This window comes from Neltuma alba, unplaced genomic scaffold, assembly GCF_004799145.2.
Source record: "Neltuma alba isolate B1F8T4 unplaced genomic scaffold, ASM479914v2 tig00011422_pilon, whole genome shotgun sequence".
Lineage (NCBI taxonomy): Eukaryota > Viridiplantae > Streptophyta > Magnoliopsida > Fabales > Fabaceae > Neltuma > Neltuma alba.
Genome location: NW_021636106.1, coordinates 34,794 through 53,038, shown reverse-complemented (window position 1 = coordinate 53,038; position 18,245 = coordinate 34,794). Strand labels below are relative to the sequence as shown.

At 35.3% G+C, this 18,245-nt stretch overlaps 2 protein-coding genes across 4 annotated transcripts; one reads left to right on the top strand and one right to left on the bottom strand.

Moving 5' to 3' along the window:
- Window positions 1–359: 359 nt before the first annotated feature.
- LOC114713344 (flavonoid 3'-monooxygenase-like) lies at window positions 360–3,515 on the bottom strand. Its single transcript, XM_028897973.1, is given in 4 exon segments — window positions 360–1,245; window positions 1,577–1,779; window positions 1,782–2,019; window positions 2,971–3,515. Coding segments are annotated over 4 exon segments (1,521 nt in total). The 5' UTR covers window positions 3,415–3,515; the 3' UTR covers window positions 360–609.
- Window positions 3,516–10,081: 6,566 nt separating this feature from the next.
- On the top strand, window positions 10,082–16,905 carry LOC114713301 (diacylglycerol kinase 1). Of its 3 annotated transcripts, XM_028897912.1 has the most exons (9): window positions 10,084–10,288; window positions 10,397–10,536; window positions 10,878–12,427; window positions 12,999–13,365; window positions 13,850–13,926; window positions 14,971–15,090; window positions 15,241–15,405; window positions 15,880–16,017; window positions 16,487–16,905. In XM_028897912.1, the coding sequence occupies exons 3-9, from the start codon at window positions 11,249–11,251 to the stop codon at window positions 16,634–16,636; spliced, it is 2,196 nt and encodes a 731-aa protein (XP_028753745.1). In that variant the 5' UTR covers window positions 10,084–10,288; window positions 10,397–10,536; window positions 10,878–11,248; the 3' UTR covers window positions 16,637–16,905. The 3 variants fall into 3 exon arrangements, 2 of the variants coding, with proteins under 2 accessions (XP_028753745.1, XP_028753744.1); XR_003737328.1 differs by lacking the exons at window positions 10,397–10,536; window positions 16,487–16,905 and adding an exon at window positions 15,674–15,758 and having other exon boundaries at window positions 10,082–10,288; window positions 15,880–15,952; XM_028897911.1 differs by lacking the exon at window positions 10,397–10,536.
- Window positions 16,906–18,245: the final 1,340 nt, after the last annotated feature.

Below are 18,245 nucleotides of genomic sequence, written 5' to 3'. Positions count from 1 at the left end.
GATTTTGATTTTCAATGTAAGATTTTAATTTACTATTTTTCTCATATTTTTGGCATTTTTTTCAAACCAATTTACTAACTTACAAGCTTGTATATAATACTATATTATATAATATCAGCTTTAATCCTTAATAAAATTAGTTAAGTTAGTTATTGGTGATAAATAGATGTGTTTTTTAAAAATACTCTGATTGTGTACTAATTGTAACCAATATTTTATAAAATTTTTAACATGTGTAATTTTTATAAGCATTATCTTAAAAGTCAAATTAGTTTTTATATTAAAAATCAGAAGTAGCAGTCTTTTAGAAAATTAGGCTAGATAATTTATTTAGTTTTTTGTTAACATATTCAAATTAATTAAGTAGTTTGTGTATTTAAGATCAGTAATAAGAAACTACAATTTTACTATGAAAATAATTGAAAAGTACATGTAGATCATTTGGTAGTACTAGTTGATGTAGATCTTTCAGTTGTCTCGTGTTCTCTTTTTCATAACCCGTCTGAACTGAATTCCCCGGCAAATTGGATACGCATGATCATTGTACTACTCAGTAAAAGCACTAGGAAAGGCGTATCCACAAGGGTCTGAAGAAGGCGATGTTCATGATTAGTAGGCTTGTGGTGAAAGTCTGGGCCTAGGGTGCACAGTCAGTGGGGCTGCCCGTTGGAGGGTCAGCCCATAGGCTTCATCCATATTAAGCTTCTCAGGGTGAAGCCCTTCTGGCAGGTCCCAATTGAAGGCATGGACCAGTGTCGCAGTTAGTAGTTGAACCATGCGAAGCCCCAGGCTCATACCAGCACAAATTCTACGTCCAGCACCAAATGGTATCACCTCAAAGTCATTGCCCCTAACATCCACGTCAGCTTTCTCGCCACCTGGCAGAAACCTTTCAGGCTTGAACTCCAATGGGTTAGACCATTCCTTGGGGTCACGACCAATGGCCCAGACGTTGACCAGTAAAGTAGCTCCTTTGGGGATATGATAGCCGAAGATCTCACAGCTTTTGTCTGCTATTCGTGGAAGAGAAAGAGGCGTTGATGGGTGAAGACGGAAGGTTTCCTTCACCACGGCCTGCAAGTATGGGAGGTTGGGCAAGTCTAGTTCAGTCACGAGTCGATCTCGACCCACCACAGCATCCAGCTCTTGTTGGACTTGGGCCAGCATTCTCGGATATCGAATTAGTTCAGCTATGGCCCACTCTGTTGTACTTGATGACGTGTCGGTTCCCGCAGTAAACAAGTTCTGCAAGAATGGACCCATGTCATTGACTCATGCTTCCCAAAAATAAATGTTTCGTTCTCTTCCTCGGGAAATTCTAGTTGCAAAGAGGAACACGTTGATCTCTTACAATCCATGTTTAATTTGAATGATTTATATTTTAATTTTAAATAAAATTTATTAAACTTAAATATGATAGTATAATAAGAAAATCAAGTTATTATCCAATCATATATAGTCACGTGCTTTATATTTTTCTTCATGTAAATTTATAATTAAATAATATTAAATATAAGAAATTTGATAAAAGCATTATCCATAAAATAATTAGTGAGTAACGAAGACGAGTAGGTACCAAAAGAAGAGCCTTGATCTCGGTGTCAGTGAGTCTGGTTCCTTCATCATCCTGAACGTCTTTGAGGGACAACAGGGTACTCAACATGTCCTTGTGCTTCTCGCTCTTAGAAACCTTGTGCTCGTCAATGATGCTCGTAAGGAAGTCATCGAATCTTTTGTGCAGTTTTTTCATCTTAGCTTGCACTCCTTGCAGGTCAAGAACTCCAAGGCTGGAATAAAATCGCCGATGTTGAAAACTCCGGCCAATACCATCACTTCCACCACCATACTCTTAAACTCATCCGCCCTGGGATCGCACCCAGCGCTGCCGTCGTTGAACACGCGCCGCCCTATCATCACTCTGCTCAATGCATTTGTCGTGCATACGTTAAGCAATTGAGCCAAGTTCACCGCGTTTGAGTCGGCACTGGCTAGATTGCGCGTCAATCTTGCTATCTCTTCCTGCATTTACGTATATGCATTTATTAATTTAGGTAGTAAAACGGATGCCAACAAAATTAGGTATTAAAATTGTTATTTAGACTATGACGCGTGGCAATGGACCCCATATTATATTTAGATTATGGAATATAATAAAAAGATCTCATAAACTCTTCTCGTTACCTAGAAACAAGGTCACATTGATTTTTGTCTACTTTGGCGATGAACTAATGGTATTAAAAAGATACCTTATTAATTTAAAAAAAAGATCTCAAATTATTACACATGATACAAAAATTATAACAACATTATTATATAAGAACTAGTTTAACTTTTAATTTAATTATAAATATAAGATCTCAATCCATTTTATTTCTAATATTTATCTTTTTTTTTTAAATAATCTTTATAGTAGTTACATATTTTAAGAAGATATTATCAATTTGTAATTCAAATACACATGATTAATGAAGGTATTTTTAGGATAGACAATATCTATTTACTACCAATAATTAATTTAACTAACTTTTTTAATCTTTTTAAATTAATTAATTGGGTTTTATATTAAGGATCGAATATAGTATATGCTGCAGCCCATTTTTATGTTTCTTTTTTTCTTTTTAAATTTAATGTCCTTCTTAAATTAAAGCCGGCCTTTGGCTCCCTCCACAGTACAGACCTTTGAGACGTTCAGATTCAAAGGTGATTAGGTATAAAGTTGTAGTTTATGATTCTGTATATTATCATCTAAAGATGGAAAAAGAATGACTGACTAGTTAACGACGAACGCGCAATGAAAAATCACAAATAACTACCAACAATAAATCACAAAGCACCAAACAAAAGAAGACGCAGAAATGAGATCGACCGATCCCTAATTATCAAGCACGAAAATAATTTACGTAAATCGATCACTCCATATCAAGAACGAAACAAATGTAGGCGTTTCAGAAAGAAAGAGAGTTAATTAACCTGTCTGAGATGTCTGAAATCATCCAAGGCCTTGCCGGAGAAAAGATGAACGGAGCTAATTTTCCGGAGCATTCGCCACCGTGGGCCGTAGGGAGCAAACACAAGATCTTGATAATTATAAGCGATGTATTTGGCTCCAGCGTTGGGTGGCCGGCTGGAGAAGTTGGCGTCATGAACCTTCAAGAATTGCGCCGCGACAGAGGCTGACGCTGCCACGACGACGTTCACGAAACCTAGCCGGAGATGCATTAAAGGACCATAGGTCCGAGCTAGGTCCGCCAGAGCGTGATGCGGCACGGGACCTAGGTGAGGCAAGTTTCCGATGATCGGCCAGGGCCATGGACCCGGCGGCAGAGGATGCGAAGGGCGAGTGACGAGCTTCAAAAGCCTGTAAATCAAGATGGCCACCGTTAAAGTGGCCAATCCAAGAAGCAAAGGAGACATACTGGCGTCGCTGGGTTTCGACTCCGCTTCTCTCTACTTCAAGCCGTGAGGAACAGAAATTATTAATTGGAATAGAAACAAAAGGGTCTCATTAATTGGTGGGTATTGAAGAGCTCCATCTCAGTGTTATATATACAGGGATCTGAAGCAAGCTGCCTCTGTGGGTCCGGATCTTCAGACACACACACACACAAGTTTTTATTCTAAAAAAATAATCTTTCTCTCAAATTTTTATAATAATTAGTTATTGAAATTGGTGAAGCATACCTACTTTTGATTTAATTTTAGTTTTGTTGCTTCCAAACGAAATTAGGATGACTATCATAAAATTAATGTAATTTTTTGTTTAGTGTGGATTTGTATTTATTTTAAATGAAAATTTAAAATAACAGTGCTGGTCGGGTGTTTGAAAACACTTGAAAAAAAGAAATTTGATGTTTCACAAGATTTTTTTTTTTTTTTTACATATTTAACTCAACCAAACAGTCATTAAACAGTAAACAATTCTTTTTCACGGCTATTGTCGGGCGTGCTCACGATACGCATGAGCGGTGGTTGAAGCGTGGTTGCTACCACCATTTTGTGATTTGTTAGGTTGATTATTTTCGCAAGTTCAATTCCATAAGTTGAATGTTTGGTTAGTTACTTTCCCAATAAAAATGGTTTGTTTCGCTATTTTTTAACAACACGTGGACATGTTAGCTCCAAAATTTGATTTGATGTCTAACGTTTGATATATTAGAAAATATTATTACTATTTAGATTAAAAATACTATCTTAAATTCAAACTAGTTCATACGTTAAGAAACATAATATGTAATGAATAAGTAAAATTTAAACCGTCAAAATTTAATTTAAATAGACTAAAGTTGTAGTAAAAAACATTTTTAAACATATTTTTTCATGATAATTTTAAATTGTTCAGGTAATTTATTTTAAAAAATTAGATTTATTTATTTCTTATTATTTATAATTATAGTAATAATTTTGTAATATATTAATCTTATCAGTCACAAGGGAAAATTTTTTAGTGCCTGTTTGATTAAGTGGTGAGAACTCAAATAAACTCATTTAAATTTAAATAAGTGATTATGGAATATGTTTATCCTATTTGGGTAATTTGATTTCATTCTTCCGTTGTACTTTTAAAATATGTACTAAGAAGTAGTTTATAAGTTTAAAAAACCTCAATCAATTTTTATCAACTGAATTTTTTCTGATTTACCTTCCCGCACTCTTCATAAAATCTCTCCCCAAATAATTTTATTTAATAATATTTATTAAATTCATTTTTGGTAATTATGCACCCATAAAATGGAAATAAAATATAATCATAATTCTTAAAGTCACTTATAAAAAAAATATTTAAATAAAAATCACGATTAACCAATATTATTTATAACCAATATTGCTTATAAAATTTAGGATTATCTAAAATTACAGTTATTCACAGTTGATCTAAACGAGCACTTAGATTTTGGGGGGGAGATAGGAGGAGTGGAGGAGGAAAGCAAGAGTCCTGAAAGAAAAAAAAAAAGAACACCCCAAAGTATTAAGTTTTAGTATTTTTTTCACCCAAAAAAAAAAAGGTTTTGTGCTGTTTACGGCCCTACTAAAACCCCGCCTTAATGACTATTTAATAGCTATCGTTATTATTCTAAATATAAGAATTAGTTGAATAATTTAAGTAGATTAAAAAAATTAAATTAGTTATTCGTAATAAATATGTATTGTTTTTTCTAAAATATCTTTATTAATCAAGTATATTCGCTAAAACTATCATTGTTAAAAAAACTGTCTTAAGAAAAAAAAAGTATAAATATGATAAACAAAATAAATTAAGATATTATATTTAAAATTAAAATAAAAATCAAATACTCCTCCGGTCCTTAATACAGGACCTATTTAACTAATTTGATTAGATTAAGAAAGTTACGTAAGTTAGTTAATTATAAGAAATGTGACACGTTTTTTCTAAAACACCATAATCATCTTTCTTAATATCTCATCTCCCTCTTCTACTTAATTATAATCGAGAGAGTATCCATAAGGATAATTTAGAGAAAATTGATAAATATGAAAAAAAAAGTCTTATATTTAGGATAAAAAATAATTTAATAATTGGGTTCTTATATTAAGAACATGAAGAATATGTTATACTACGGATCGGAACTCTGGTAAAAAAAAAAATTACGGATCGGAACTACTAAAATTACATGGCTATTTTAATCATAATCCCTACCAACGGTGTAAGGCGTGGTAGTTGTACTTGTAATTGAGGAAGCTAGGGCCAGAAGCTCTCCACCTACTACCACGTTGCTTCGTTGGACAGGCTACTAGTGAGTGAATGTTAAAGAATTAAAATATATAAAAATTGAGATTAAAAAAAATACATGGACTCAAGTATTAAATAATGTTGCTGTATTTAATCCTACCCTTAATATAAAAATTAGATAACTAATTTAAAAAGATTAAAAAAATATTAGTTTAGTTATTTGTAACAAATATGTGTTAACTTTTTTAAATTATTTTTATTTAATTATGTACATTGAAACTAAATTTGGGTACAAATACTCTCTCCAGTCCTATATATAAGCTTTATTTTTAGAGAGAGATTTTATCCAAAATATAACTTTCACTTTTTTGTTTGTCTGAGCATTTATTACTTATTTTTTCCTATTCTACCCTTAGTTGACTGTATTTAGTACCTATTTTCTCTCATTAAATACCCTTATATATTCTCTTTTATCACTTTTTCATTTATTGCCTCTCTCATTTACTCTCTCAATAAATAAAGAAAAATTTGAAAAAAATTATATTTCTGACGTATTTATTATTTTTAACTATTTTTAATTTTTAATTTATTAAACATGATTCGATTATTTGAAACTTATATATAGAACCTGAAGAAGTACCCTACAATTAATAGGGATTTTTTAGAACACATTATAAAATTAGAAAATAAAATATATTGATATCTTATATTTAGAATTTTCTAACATACTCTTATATTTAAGATCACATTTAACAAAAATATACAAATCGTTTTTTCAACTGGTTATTTCAAATGCATGCAGGAGGTCGTTTAATAAATTCGATAGTAAAAAAAGATTATCTGTGTAAATTTAAAACTTGGTTGTTTATATTATAAGATAAATAACTCAATTTTCAATAAAATTTTGCACGATTAACCATTAAGAGGGTAAAAGGGAAAGGAAAGGAACATTGTTATTATTACTTTCATTTTTTTTTCCGTCAAATTGAAAATAATCGTATTTAATACATTATTAAGTACTAAATATAAGTATTTTTCTCAATAAAAACTTGAATCTTTATTTGCCCTGTTGTAATGAAATAATCCCTTGCGAGCATGAATTTTTTTCCTTCCCTTCTTTTAACAGTGGGCCCCAATATGAAATTAGCAAGTTAAATTACAAGGAACCATTTCTGTGCATAGGATTACCGGTAAATGAGGTTGGCAATTAATGTGCACACCTTTGGTCCCAGTCAATAATTGACTTGAGGCCATCCCTCTCATTCATGTCGTGTACTCCTTCAAATTTATCTTAACCATCAGTTTGGTTCTGGTTAAAAAAAAAACAATTTGATTCGTAAAATTTAATTTTTATTACTATCTTCGGTTCTAGGTATAAAGGCTAGAAAAAAATTTATCTTATTTTAAATATAAGATTTCAATATGATTTATCTATTAAATTGACAATTTTTCCCTAAACATACTTATAAATTGGACATAATAAAGGATTTTATCAAGAATAGTTACAAATGCACATAATAATAAAAGAGATATTCTTAGACATATTTAACACCTGTTAAGAATAACTAAAATAATTAATTTTTGTAATATTTACAAATTAATTATATAATTCTTATATTAAAAATCCAATGGAGGAATTAAGTTCCTAAAACTCCATAATCAGACACAGTTGGTCCTTATAATTATCAATAAAGATTAAATTTCAGAGACAAGAGAACCAAAAGTTTTATTATTTTTGAAAATAAAATAATAAAGGCCGTCACAGGGGCATCTAGATTTCACGTGTGAGGACAATTGGTGGTTGGGCACGGGCGTGTGATTACATCAACGGTGGAAAATATAGCTGGTTGTTGAATGTTGAAAGGAGGGTGTAAATGGAGAGGCAGGAGAGCAGAACGAGTGAATGAATCTTAGCCGTTGTTTAGTTGGTGTGACTGAACAGTCTAATTGGACCCAATTTTTTGGGAAGTCAATAACTTCCATGAACTTTGGCCCAAAAAAACCCTTCCATGAACATGATGGAAGTTAGCCTCCCATTGCTCTCAATGGAAAATGTGTATTTTTTTTTTTTGGGTTTGATCCTTGGGAGATATGTATAAAAAAAAAATTATCGGGAGAAGTCCCAGCTACGATGCCTAACAGTATCTAAAAATTTAGTTTTTTTACAGTTCAGGTGGAAAAATACTCTGGACAACTAAAAAAAATACGTATTTCACTTGACTTTTTATGCTATTGTGATGTTGTTAGGAAAAATCATTCCGTAAGTACCTATAATTTTCCTTAATTTTTAATTCAGTATCTATATTTTTTTTTCTCTTAATTAAATGCTACTTTAATTTTGCTTTGAACATATCTGAGGGACTGAGGCTGGCATCGGAGTGCTTAGATTTTGGGAATAAACAACAGAATGACGACGGAAATTGAAAAGGGGAAAAACTCCGATCTTAGCAAGTCACAGAGCCACGGCCCCAGCTTCTCCATCAGGCATGGGTGTGAAGAGAAGGAAAGAAAGAAACAACAGAGCAGCCCAATGAGACCCGTGCCACTTGACCCAAACCCAAAAAAAAACATTGGGCTGGTGTCAAAAGATCCCCCCACAAAAAAAAGGGGACACAATTTGGTAATTTAAGGGAAAAGGGAGGAAATGGCCTCCAAGCCCCTCTCAAACAGTGTCAAGCTACGTAATTTCCATGAAATTACTGTTTGGGGAGACTTATATATGGCGCCAACTATCTTGCCAAATTATTACTGTGTCCTTCATTTGAATGGCAGGTACGGGAGGGCGAGTAGCTACTTTAATTATGGTTAATAATGGGCAAGGAGTATTTTTATTTAAATAAAAAAAAAATTGTAATGGGCAATTGGGCATATTGCCTTTCATCCCCATCCCATCCCATCCCTCCATCACCTGCCCCTCTGCTTCAGCCATCCTTTCATTCCCCCCTTGTTCTCACTCTTGCTCCTATTTCAATCCCATTCATATCCCCAACCCAATCCATCAGGATATTCGACCAAGGACGTTACCTCCAGTCTTGGTTGATGAGGAGGGAGTTGTTGAACAGGGAACGGCAGATCAAGATATCACGTGTATACAGAAGCCAGTCGATGTGCTCGCCACCTGGCTTTCTACAGGCATTCATGACCTGGAACCTCGCATCATCTGGAGGTGCCCACGAGAGGAAGCAGAGAACATGCCGAAAGGGGACAGAATTAGAGAAGAAGTATTAAAAAAAATATAAGTGACAAATAAATAAATAAAAAATCAAAATCCCTCCTTTTGAATGATAAATAATGCTAGTAAGAACCAGAATGGTATACTTGGTGTTTGTTTGGATTAACTTACTATCTCCCTATCTCCTATTGTTAATACAAGAACTAATTAACTAATTTAAATAGATTAAAAAAATTAATTAAATTAGTTATTTGTAATACTACCTCCAGTCTTAATTATAACATTTAATTGATTAATTTATTGAGATTAAAAAAATGAGCTGAGTTAGTTATTTGTAATGAATAGGTGTTGTCTTTTCTAAAATATTTTTGCTAATCAAGTGCATTGACTAAAAGTATTATTGTTAGAAGGACTACTTTTTAAAAAATACATAAATATAAGAAACAAAATGCATTAAGGTGATCAAAACAAATGTCAAATAAGGTCTTATATTGAAAACCGGAAGTAATAAATAAGTATTATTTCCCCCTAAAATATTTTCGCTAATCAAGTGTTATTTGACAAAACATTTAACATGGGAAACTATTACAACAATTACTTTAAAAAAAAATTAATATGAGAAGCAAAATGAATTGAGGTCTTATATTTAGAACCAAACAAAAATCAAATAAGTTTTTATATTAAAGATCGGAGATAGTATTTGAGTGCTCTCAAATATATTTTACGTAAATTGAGACAAAATTCCTTTAATATATGCCTATTTAGAATTATTTATAAGTAATTTTTTAATCTTAATTTACAAAATATGAAATGAGTGAAAAGAGTTTTATTTTTTATTTTCTAACGAGAAGAGTTTTTGAGGCTTATATTTATCTCGTATTGTCGAAGGCATTATACCAGTAATTAATCGGAGTTCAGAGTCCAGTGAGCATTGCCGTAATGAATTATGTAAGGAAAAGGAACGTTCTCGAATTTGTTGAAGAGATCTTCTTCTCGCCGTTCACTTCAAAACGACTACGCTTTCCCTTGCCGACGTCCAAGGCATTGGGATCAATAACACGTGTCCTACGTCTAATGCGATGTCCAGTCATTCAGAGACCGCCCTTGAAGACACTGGGTCCCACAAGATGCCAGCCCCATTAGCTACCTGCCCTCTTTGTCGACGTGGAACTCGAAGAATTGGATTCGCATGCTTACTTCTCCAGGTCACCATCTCCAATTTTCCCCGTAAAAAAAACTACGAGGAGCATATTAGATTCGAAGCGCGAGAGTATTCTTATATTTTCGCTGGAGTGTTGGAAAAGCTACGTCCTCCGTTTGTGATTGCTTCGATTGCTTCCTTTGTTTTCCGAACTGTAACCCTCTCTGTAAGTTAACTAGGGTTTTCGCTGATCCATTAGATTGATCCTGCTGGGGCAACAGAAACTGTAAGTTCTAAAGTTTCCCCACATTTGATAACCATGAAATGTCTGGAGATTGTGATTTAATCAATTCGGGGTTAATTGGTGTGAATAGTCATTATGTTGACATTATAGCTGATCCGGGTGGGAAAGCTTCCGTTGGGTAACTGAGAAATGGAGGCTGGAAAAAGAAGTGACAGCGACGGTGGTGCTTTCATTACCTTGATAACTTTGGTTTCAAAAACGTTGCTAATGACCTCTTTGTACGCCATTAGGTCTGGGAGCTTTTTTATACTTTCATTTTGTTTTTCAATTCTCCTCTTGACTTACGTACGCTTGTTTTGGCTCCCGCATTCTTCACCCTGTTATCTGAATATTGTTTTAAGCTCAACTATCACTTTGATTTGGGTAGGGATACTTTGCAGTCATCCACGCCTCGTGCATTTATCAGTTATGTGCAAATATATTTTATTAATCTTTTTGGTTGGGTTTGGACTTTGGTTAATGGTTATCAAAAGTTACGTGGAAGGAGCTAAGACGGCTCCTGTCATAGTATGTCTCCAATGTGCCTATTTAGTTCCTGCAACGTGAAGATCACACTTTTCTTTGGGCGTAGGTTTTCTGCACGTGTGGCATATTTCAACCGTTGTAACTGAGAGTTAAAAAGTCAGCAGATTAACACCGGGTGGTACAGGAAAAATAAGGAAGAAGAGTGTCTTTCTAGATCACGATATTTCTGAGTGGAAGAACGGGTTGTCATATCTTATGCAGCATGTCAAAGCATATCTGGACAATTGTAGAAGGATGAGAAATATGAAGTCAGATTTTAAGATGATGTTCACGTTGATGATGCAATTTTTGGATTTTGGAAGCACGCGTGGGTGTATGATCCTGGAAATTATCTGAACTAGGTCATCCTGTTGCCCTTGGCAACCAAACAATCCTAAATACCACTACAGTTGCAATATTGTGGATTATAGTTGAGTAATGGATGATGAAAGAGAGTTTGAAACGTTTCTCCACAGTTGGAATGCTAAGAATCCTTCTGACAGGATTTTCTTTGTTTCTTGCTTTATCGCTGCTCTAGTTGGAATTCTGACCATAGCCTATACAGCCTTTCAATGGAGGAGAAACATCAATCTAAGTTGGATGAAAGCCATAGCCAGATCTAAGAAAAATCCTAAGGCAAGGCACAAAGTACCTGTGGCTCCGCATAATTGGGTTTTGGAATCTGTATCTCGTGGAAAGAGTTTAAATTGCTGTGTGTGCTTGAAGTCCCTGTCCCCCTCTCAAACATTAGGTCCTATGTTGGCTTCAGAGAGTTTTCTTCACCAGTGCAGTATTTGTGGGGCAGCAGCTCATCTGAGCTGTTCTCCTAATGCTCCTAAGGACTGCAAATGCGTCTCAATGATTGGATATGAGCGTGTCATGCACCAATGGGCTGTTCGTTGGACAGATGTTGCTGATCAACCTGATGAAGGTTCTTTTTGTAGCTATTGTGAAGAGCCTTGTGGAGGGTCTTTCCTTGGCGGTTCTCCCATATGGTGTTGCTTGTGGTGTCAAAGACTGGTTCATGTTGATTGTCATACTAGCATGTCTAATGAAACAGGTGATATATGTGATTTAGGCCCATTTAGAAGATTGATACTATCTCCACTATATGTCAAGAAATTGAACCGGAACCTCCCAGGGGGGTTTTTGAGCTCAATTACTCATGGAGCAAATGAGATAGCATCTTCAGTGCGTGCAAGTATCAGGAATCAAAGCAAAAGGTACAAACATGGAAATGAGCCCTCAAATGAAACTGGGAATGGTGAAGCTGCTTGTGAAATGTCCACAGAAACCATTGGTGCTGTTCATACAAAAGTTAATGGCCGTCATGAAATGGATGAAAACTGCAATGGTCATGTGAATAAAGAGTTTCAACATCAGGATGGTGACGTCATTCCAATAAACAGTAAGCTGGATAAGAAACCCAGTTTTGGGCGCTCTTCGCCAAACAGCCAGAAGGATGAGTCCCATGCATTAGCTGTGAAACAGCAATATGAATTGATTGATTTGCCACCGGATGCAAGACCATTGTTAGTTTTCCTAAACAAGAAGAGTGGTGCACAGCGTGGTGATTCACTCAGGACGCGTCTGAATATACTTTTAAATCCTGTTCAGGTTTGTTTCTTGTGATGTTGTTACTCTTGCTGGTTATCATCTGGCCGCTTGATTTTGTTTCCTATTTTATTTGCCTTGTTGCTTGTAGCTATTCCAAAATATGCGCCTTTGGAAGACATTATCAAAGTCTTAGCGGATACATTAATGTAACCTTTTTGAAAAGCATTGATTTTATTTCTATGAAGCATGAAAAGAACCTCTATCATGCATGGATACAAGTTTGTAAGAAGCAATAACTGAATTCTATGAAACATGAAATTCCTCTGCAGTAGTTACTGGAACATTGGAAGTGCAATGAATATAAGTTGGAACCTTTGGTGTTTTGGGTCTCAGACGTATGTCGTTAGCCAATAAGCCACCCCTATCTATTAAGCATTAATCTCTTTTCACTAAATTACCTTTGCTTTTCTATTTTTTGTATAATTTGAAATCATAACTACATAATTGTTTAATTACTATTTCCTGTAAATATGCATGAAATGTGCTAAAAATGCCCTTTTGGTCCTCTTGTTAGTTGGTTGTAAATAATTTCACTAAACACAACTGATAAACCTTTCTTTGGTTTGTTTAGGTTTTTGAATTGAGCTCATCACAGGGGCCGGAGGTGGGGCTATATCTGTTTAGAAAGGTGCCTCACTTTAGAGTTCTTGTATGTGGGGGAGATGGTACTGTTGGTTGGGTTCTGAATGCTATAGACAAGCAAAATTTTGTTTCACCTCCCCCAGTTGCTATTCTTCCTGCTGGCACAGGAAATGATCTTGCTAGGGTTCTCTCTTGGGGAGGTGGTTTGAGTTCTGTGGAGAGGCAGGGAGGCCTTTGCACATTTTTGCAACACATAGAGCAAGCTGCAGTTACTATTCTTGATCGGTGGAAGGTGGCAATTGTTAATCCGCAAGGGAAGCAGCTCCAACCACCAAAATTTATGAACAACTACCTTGGTATGAAAATTCATTTTTTTCTTCTTAAGATTAGTCCGTTAGAATATTTGAGGTGATTTAGAGCCTCTGGTCAGTTTGCTTAGGGAGTTTTAGATTATGACACGAGCCTTTGGGGGTCTGGAGATAATGTCATGGTCTGATTTGAGTGTCTGAGAGTTAATCAGGTTGAGGCAAATTGAAGGGTTTATTTGGTTTTCTTTAGTTCTGCTTCTTAGTCCAGACTAGGCTGATTCTACTCACCTGTTTTATATCTGCATTAAGATTTAATGCTTATAAATTTTACCATGCAATTCAAGCTTGCAAACGTGTCTTCATTCCTGTTACCTTGGTTCATATTAAGTTGATATTAATCATTTGTCTCCTTTTGTAAATACTTATGCTATCAGCTTTTATGTTGACACGTGAGTACTTCAATCATCGATTATCATGAATATATTAGCATTTAACTTACGGGTTCTGAATGCCTGACAATATTTGGTTTTAGGAATTGGTTGTGATGCAAAAGTTGCCTTGGAAATTCATAACCTTCGAGAGGACAATCCAGAGAAGTTTTATAACCAGGTATGTAATCTTTAATTATTAAAATTAATCTGGGATTACTTGTCATGTTGAACATCCAGTCTAGGAAAGGTGGTAACTATCAAAAGTTGAAACTGGAGCAAGACTGCATTTTTTTCTTCTTCTTTTGGGTACAACTATCTGGTATCTGGTCCTACCGAGTTAGATTTAGCATTGTCAAGCCTTAATAAGAGTAATTCTCCAAACATTTCGTTTTCCATCCACATGGTTTTAACCCATCACTTAAGGGTTATCAAGCCCCTTCCATTTGACTGCTGGTGTGAGATTGCTTCATTTTTAAGGGTTATCATTGATGCAGCTTTAGCATGATTTTAGAGAACCCTTCCCTCATGGTACTACTTCACTATCAGTCACCCAGGAGTATTTAGCCTTGCCTTAGGCTCTTATCTCAGGATGCCATGCTAGATAATTGGGTATTCTGTTTGACTATTCCTGGGTAACAATGAAGTGATGCAAACTATTAACTTCTGAAAAGGCTACATATTTAATAAGATATCTTGGACTCCACGTTGCTCAACGATTGATTCTTTTCTTCCATTAAGGGCTTAGAAGAAGGTGATGAGCATACTATTTTTTGGTTGGCTGGTGAAAACCTCGTATATTTATTGTGATTGTGGATGTTAGGTTTGCATAATTTATAAAATGAAATTGTTTCATGACTATTGGCGATGCTGCTTGACATAATTCTTGGAGGCAGCTAAGAATTTCTATTCTGGGAGGGTTTCTTTCATGTGTTCTTTTGAGCTTGTTAGATAATTCTTCTAAGCCTTTTGCACTCTTGTATGTGATGGATGATCTTTCAAGTTTGTTGTATGCTCAAATGATATGACTAACAGACCTGATGTTAGTTTAGGCTAATGTGTGCATGAACTGATGATATGTGAACTTTATCATCCGGCACCTTGAGGTGAAGAATTCATCATGGCAGCTGTCTTGTGCCTTGGCTATCTTAAATTTTTAATTTTCCTGTACTGCTCTTATTTTTTGAAACTTTTAGATCTGATGCTGATACTTGAACAAATGCAGTTTATGAACAAAGTTCTATATGCAAGGGAAGGCGCTAAAGGTATTATAGATAGAACATTTGCAGATTTCCCTTGGGAGGTTAGAGTTGAGGTGGATGGTGTTGAAGTTGAGGTTCCTGAGGTGAGTATATTTAGGGAAATTATAACTTTCCACTCCCCCAACAAACACCATAAAGAGAAACCCAAAAAAAAAAAAAATAAAGAGAGAGAGAAGAGGAAAAAGCAATACCCCCATTCATGGTTTATTTACTCTAGCTTTTAATCCGTTCAGGATGCAGAAGGTGTGCTGGTTGCAAATATTGGAAGTTACATGGGAGGTGTAGATTTGTGGCACAATGAGGATGAAAATTATGATAACTTTGATCCCCAATCTATGCATGATAGGGTGCTTGAGGTTGTGGTCATATCTGGGACATGGCACCTTGGCAAGCTGCAGGTAGGAACGAAATCCTGACCTCCGTTCTAATGACGAACTGTATGTTTGGAATTTTGGTTATGATGTAGGTAAAGGGGAATTTAAGAACACTAGAAAATCTCAGAGAACCCACTGGGGGCATCTGTATAAAACCTCTTGATAGTGAGGAAAGCTCAAAGAAGAACATGGAAGTGATTAACTTCAATTTGAAATGAAATCTGAAACGAATAACCCAAGGAACGGGGAAGTAAGATACCACGAAGGTTCTTGTTTTATCATGTTTTTTCAGGGACTGAAACCGCACGTCAGTTGGGTTTAGCTTGTGCATCCTTGAGCCATATGTCTGTATCCATTCTGTTTAAACTTAATTATGGGTTAGAGCGAAACTCTTTTGATGCCTGACTGTGACAATATTTATACGCGACTTATTTGAATATTTGATTGATGAAATCATGGATGTCAGAATCATCTGACAATGGCTTTGTATGAAAACAGGTTGGGCTTTCTCGGGCACGTAGACTTGCACAAGGACAGTCAATCAAAATACAATTGTGTGCTCCATTTCCTGTTCAGATTGATGGGGAGCCTTGGTTTCAGCAACCTTGTACATTGTCCATCACTCATCATGGCCAGGTTTTCATTCTCACACTCAAGGAAAAAGGGAGCTGCAGGCTTAATGCATCACCCTATGTTGACAATTAGTACATTCATTTTTAACATCCCTATTCCTTACTGTTTACTGAAATTCTACCTTTTACAAGCTAGCAGAGATCTGATTACGGATTTTGAATGATACTGATCAGAGAAATGACCTTCTGTTGCTAAATTTTTAACTTACAATGCATCTCAGGAAATGCTCATGATACTACTAAGGTTTTCTGTTTGGGTACAAGTTAATGTGCTGTTTTTCTAATCCTCACACCAGTATCTCTGTTCCAGTGCACAAATTATTTATTGGTTTCATACGATGGTTTAAATTTGTGCTTTTGACTTCAAGACAACTACATAAGATTAATTAATCGTCCCTTAATTGGCTAGTTCTTTAAAATCCTCGGTGCCTTTTCTCCGTTATCTTTACTTTTTTATTTTGGGTGTTATTCAGGCCTTTATGCTGAAGAGAGCGTCTGAAGAACCTCTAGGTCATGCGGCTGCAATAATCACTGACGTGCTAGAAAATGCAGAAACAAACCAAGTAATCAATGCTTCACAAAAGCGAGCTCTTCTTCAAGAAATGGCGCTGAGGCTGACTTAGACGCCTTCTTTCGGAGATTTTGTAGCTGCCGTTTTGAATGTGTGTGTGTGTGTGTTTGTGTTGTATACTTCACTTGTTCTTCCTTTTCATTTGTAAGCATCATAGTATGAACTTCCTGCTACTTCCGAAGCAGGCTTTTATACGAATATTATATTTTTACAGAAGAGAGAGAATGAAAATCAAATAGCTTGCTGAAACAAATCATGTGATTAAGGCTTCACAGAAGCGAGCTCTCCAAGAAATGGCACTGAGGATGTCCTACGCTTCTTCCCATTTCCACCTACCAGGGGTTTTTTTGGCTGCTCTTTTGAATATATATATATATATATATATATATATTTATAGGGCATATATCAAGTTGCTTAAGTCAAGTATGTCAAGTTAGCCCATCAAATTATGTCAGCTGTATCATTTTTACATATAATCATTTAACCCCAAAACGACTCTTGAACCCCGTTAAAACAAGTCTAGAAAAAAATGTTTTTTTTTCTTTTCAAATAAAAGACAGACCTTTAAACTTTGTGCAACTGTGAAGAAAGGCCGTGATCGTGAAAGAGAGCATACGGCAGTCAAGGACAACAAAGTAAAAATTTGCAACGGCCATTAATGCACAAGCTCGTGAGTAGAATTGGTAGTGACTCGAATTGGCGGCAACGCAATCAATGAAGGAGAGGGTGCGCGAACTGGTTTTATGGGCTATGAATTGCTTTTTGACTTAGAGAATTTATCCATCATAATCATATTCCCTTGCGCGCCTTTTCCAAATAGTTTTGAATTGTTTTTTAGTTTGATTTCATATATTGATTGAATCAATCATAAATCTTCATTGTGTATCTTCTTATGCCGTTGAAATAGAATTAAAAAAAAATGAAATGGAGGAAACACCATTCGCTTGTTACATTTTTTAATATGGAGAAATAAAGTGTGTATGAATTAGTGACTGCAGCTGCTTGGAGATATAAGAAATTTGATGGCGTTTAGAAGAAAAGATGTTTTTGGTCACTGAACCCAAAAAAAAAGATATTTTTTCAGCCTTATTTTAATGGTGTTTAAGAGTTATTTTGGGGTTAAATGATGATATGTAAAATCAATGTGGCTGGCATAATGTGATTGGCTAACTTGACATAGTGTCTGTTTGGGTCAGTGTTTATTGGCCAAACATGACTTAAATTTGAAGATAAGCCCGATTGAAGATTTGTTGATGTTTGGTGGGGTATATAGTATATTAGGTTTATTGAATTTTAAGCTCTCTCACCGTGCGGTTGGAATAAGTCAGGAGGAGGGAGCTTATTTTCCAATCTGAAAAGCTTATAGATCACCGTTCTGTAAGTGTGTCAGCCCTCTTTATTTTTCTCTCCCTTCTGTCATTATTCCCACGTGAGTTCACTTTTTTTTTTTTTTTTAGCCCAGACCTCTCACCCACGAGCTCTGCCACCTCACAAAGCGACCCTCTTTTCCGCTTGATTCTCCCACCTCCATTAACTCGTCACTTCAGCTCTTAACTGCTTCAGGTGAAAAAAATGTCGACAGGAATAAAATTGCCCGGTGTGATTGCTCCAGATGCTCAGCGAAGCTCCAAATTTCACTGCTTTGGTCCAATCTTGATGTC

Coding starts and splice junctions, on each gene's coding strand:
- LOC114713301 (XM_028897911.1), top strand. CDS start 11,249: ATGGATGATGAAAGAGAGTTTGAAACGTTTCTCCACAGTTGGAATGCT. Junction 13,366..13,849: donor ATTTATGAACAACTACCTTG/GTATGAAAATTC, acceptor ATTTGGTTTTAG/GAATTGGTTGTGATGCAAAA. Junction 15,406..15,879: donor GGCACCTTGGCAAGCTGCAG/GTAGGAACGAAA, acceptor GTATGAAAACAG/GTTGGGCTTTCTCGGGCACG.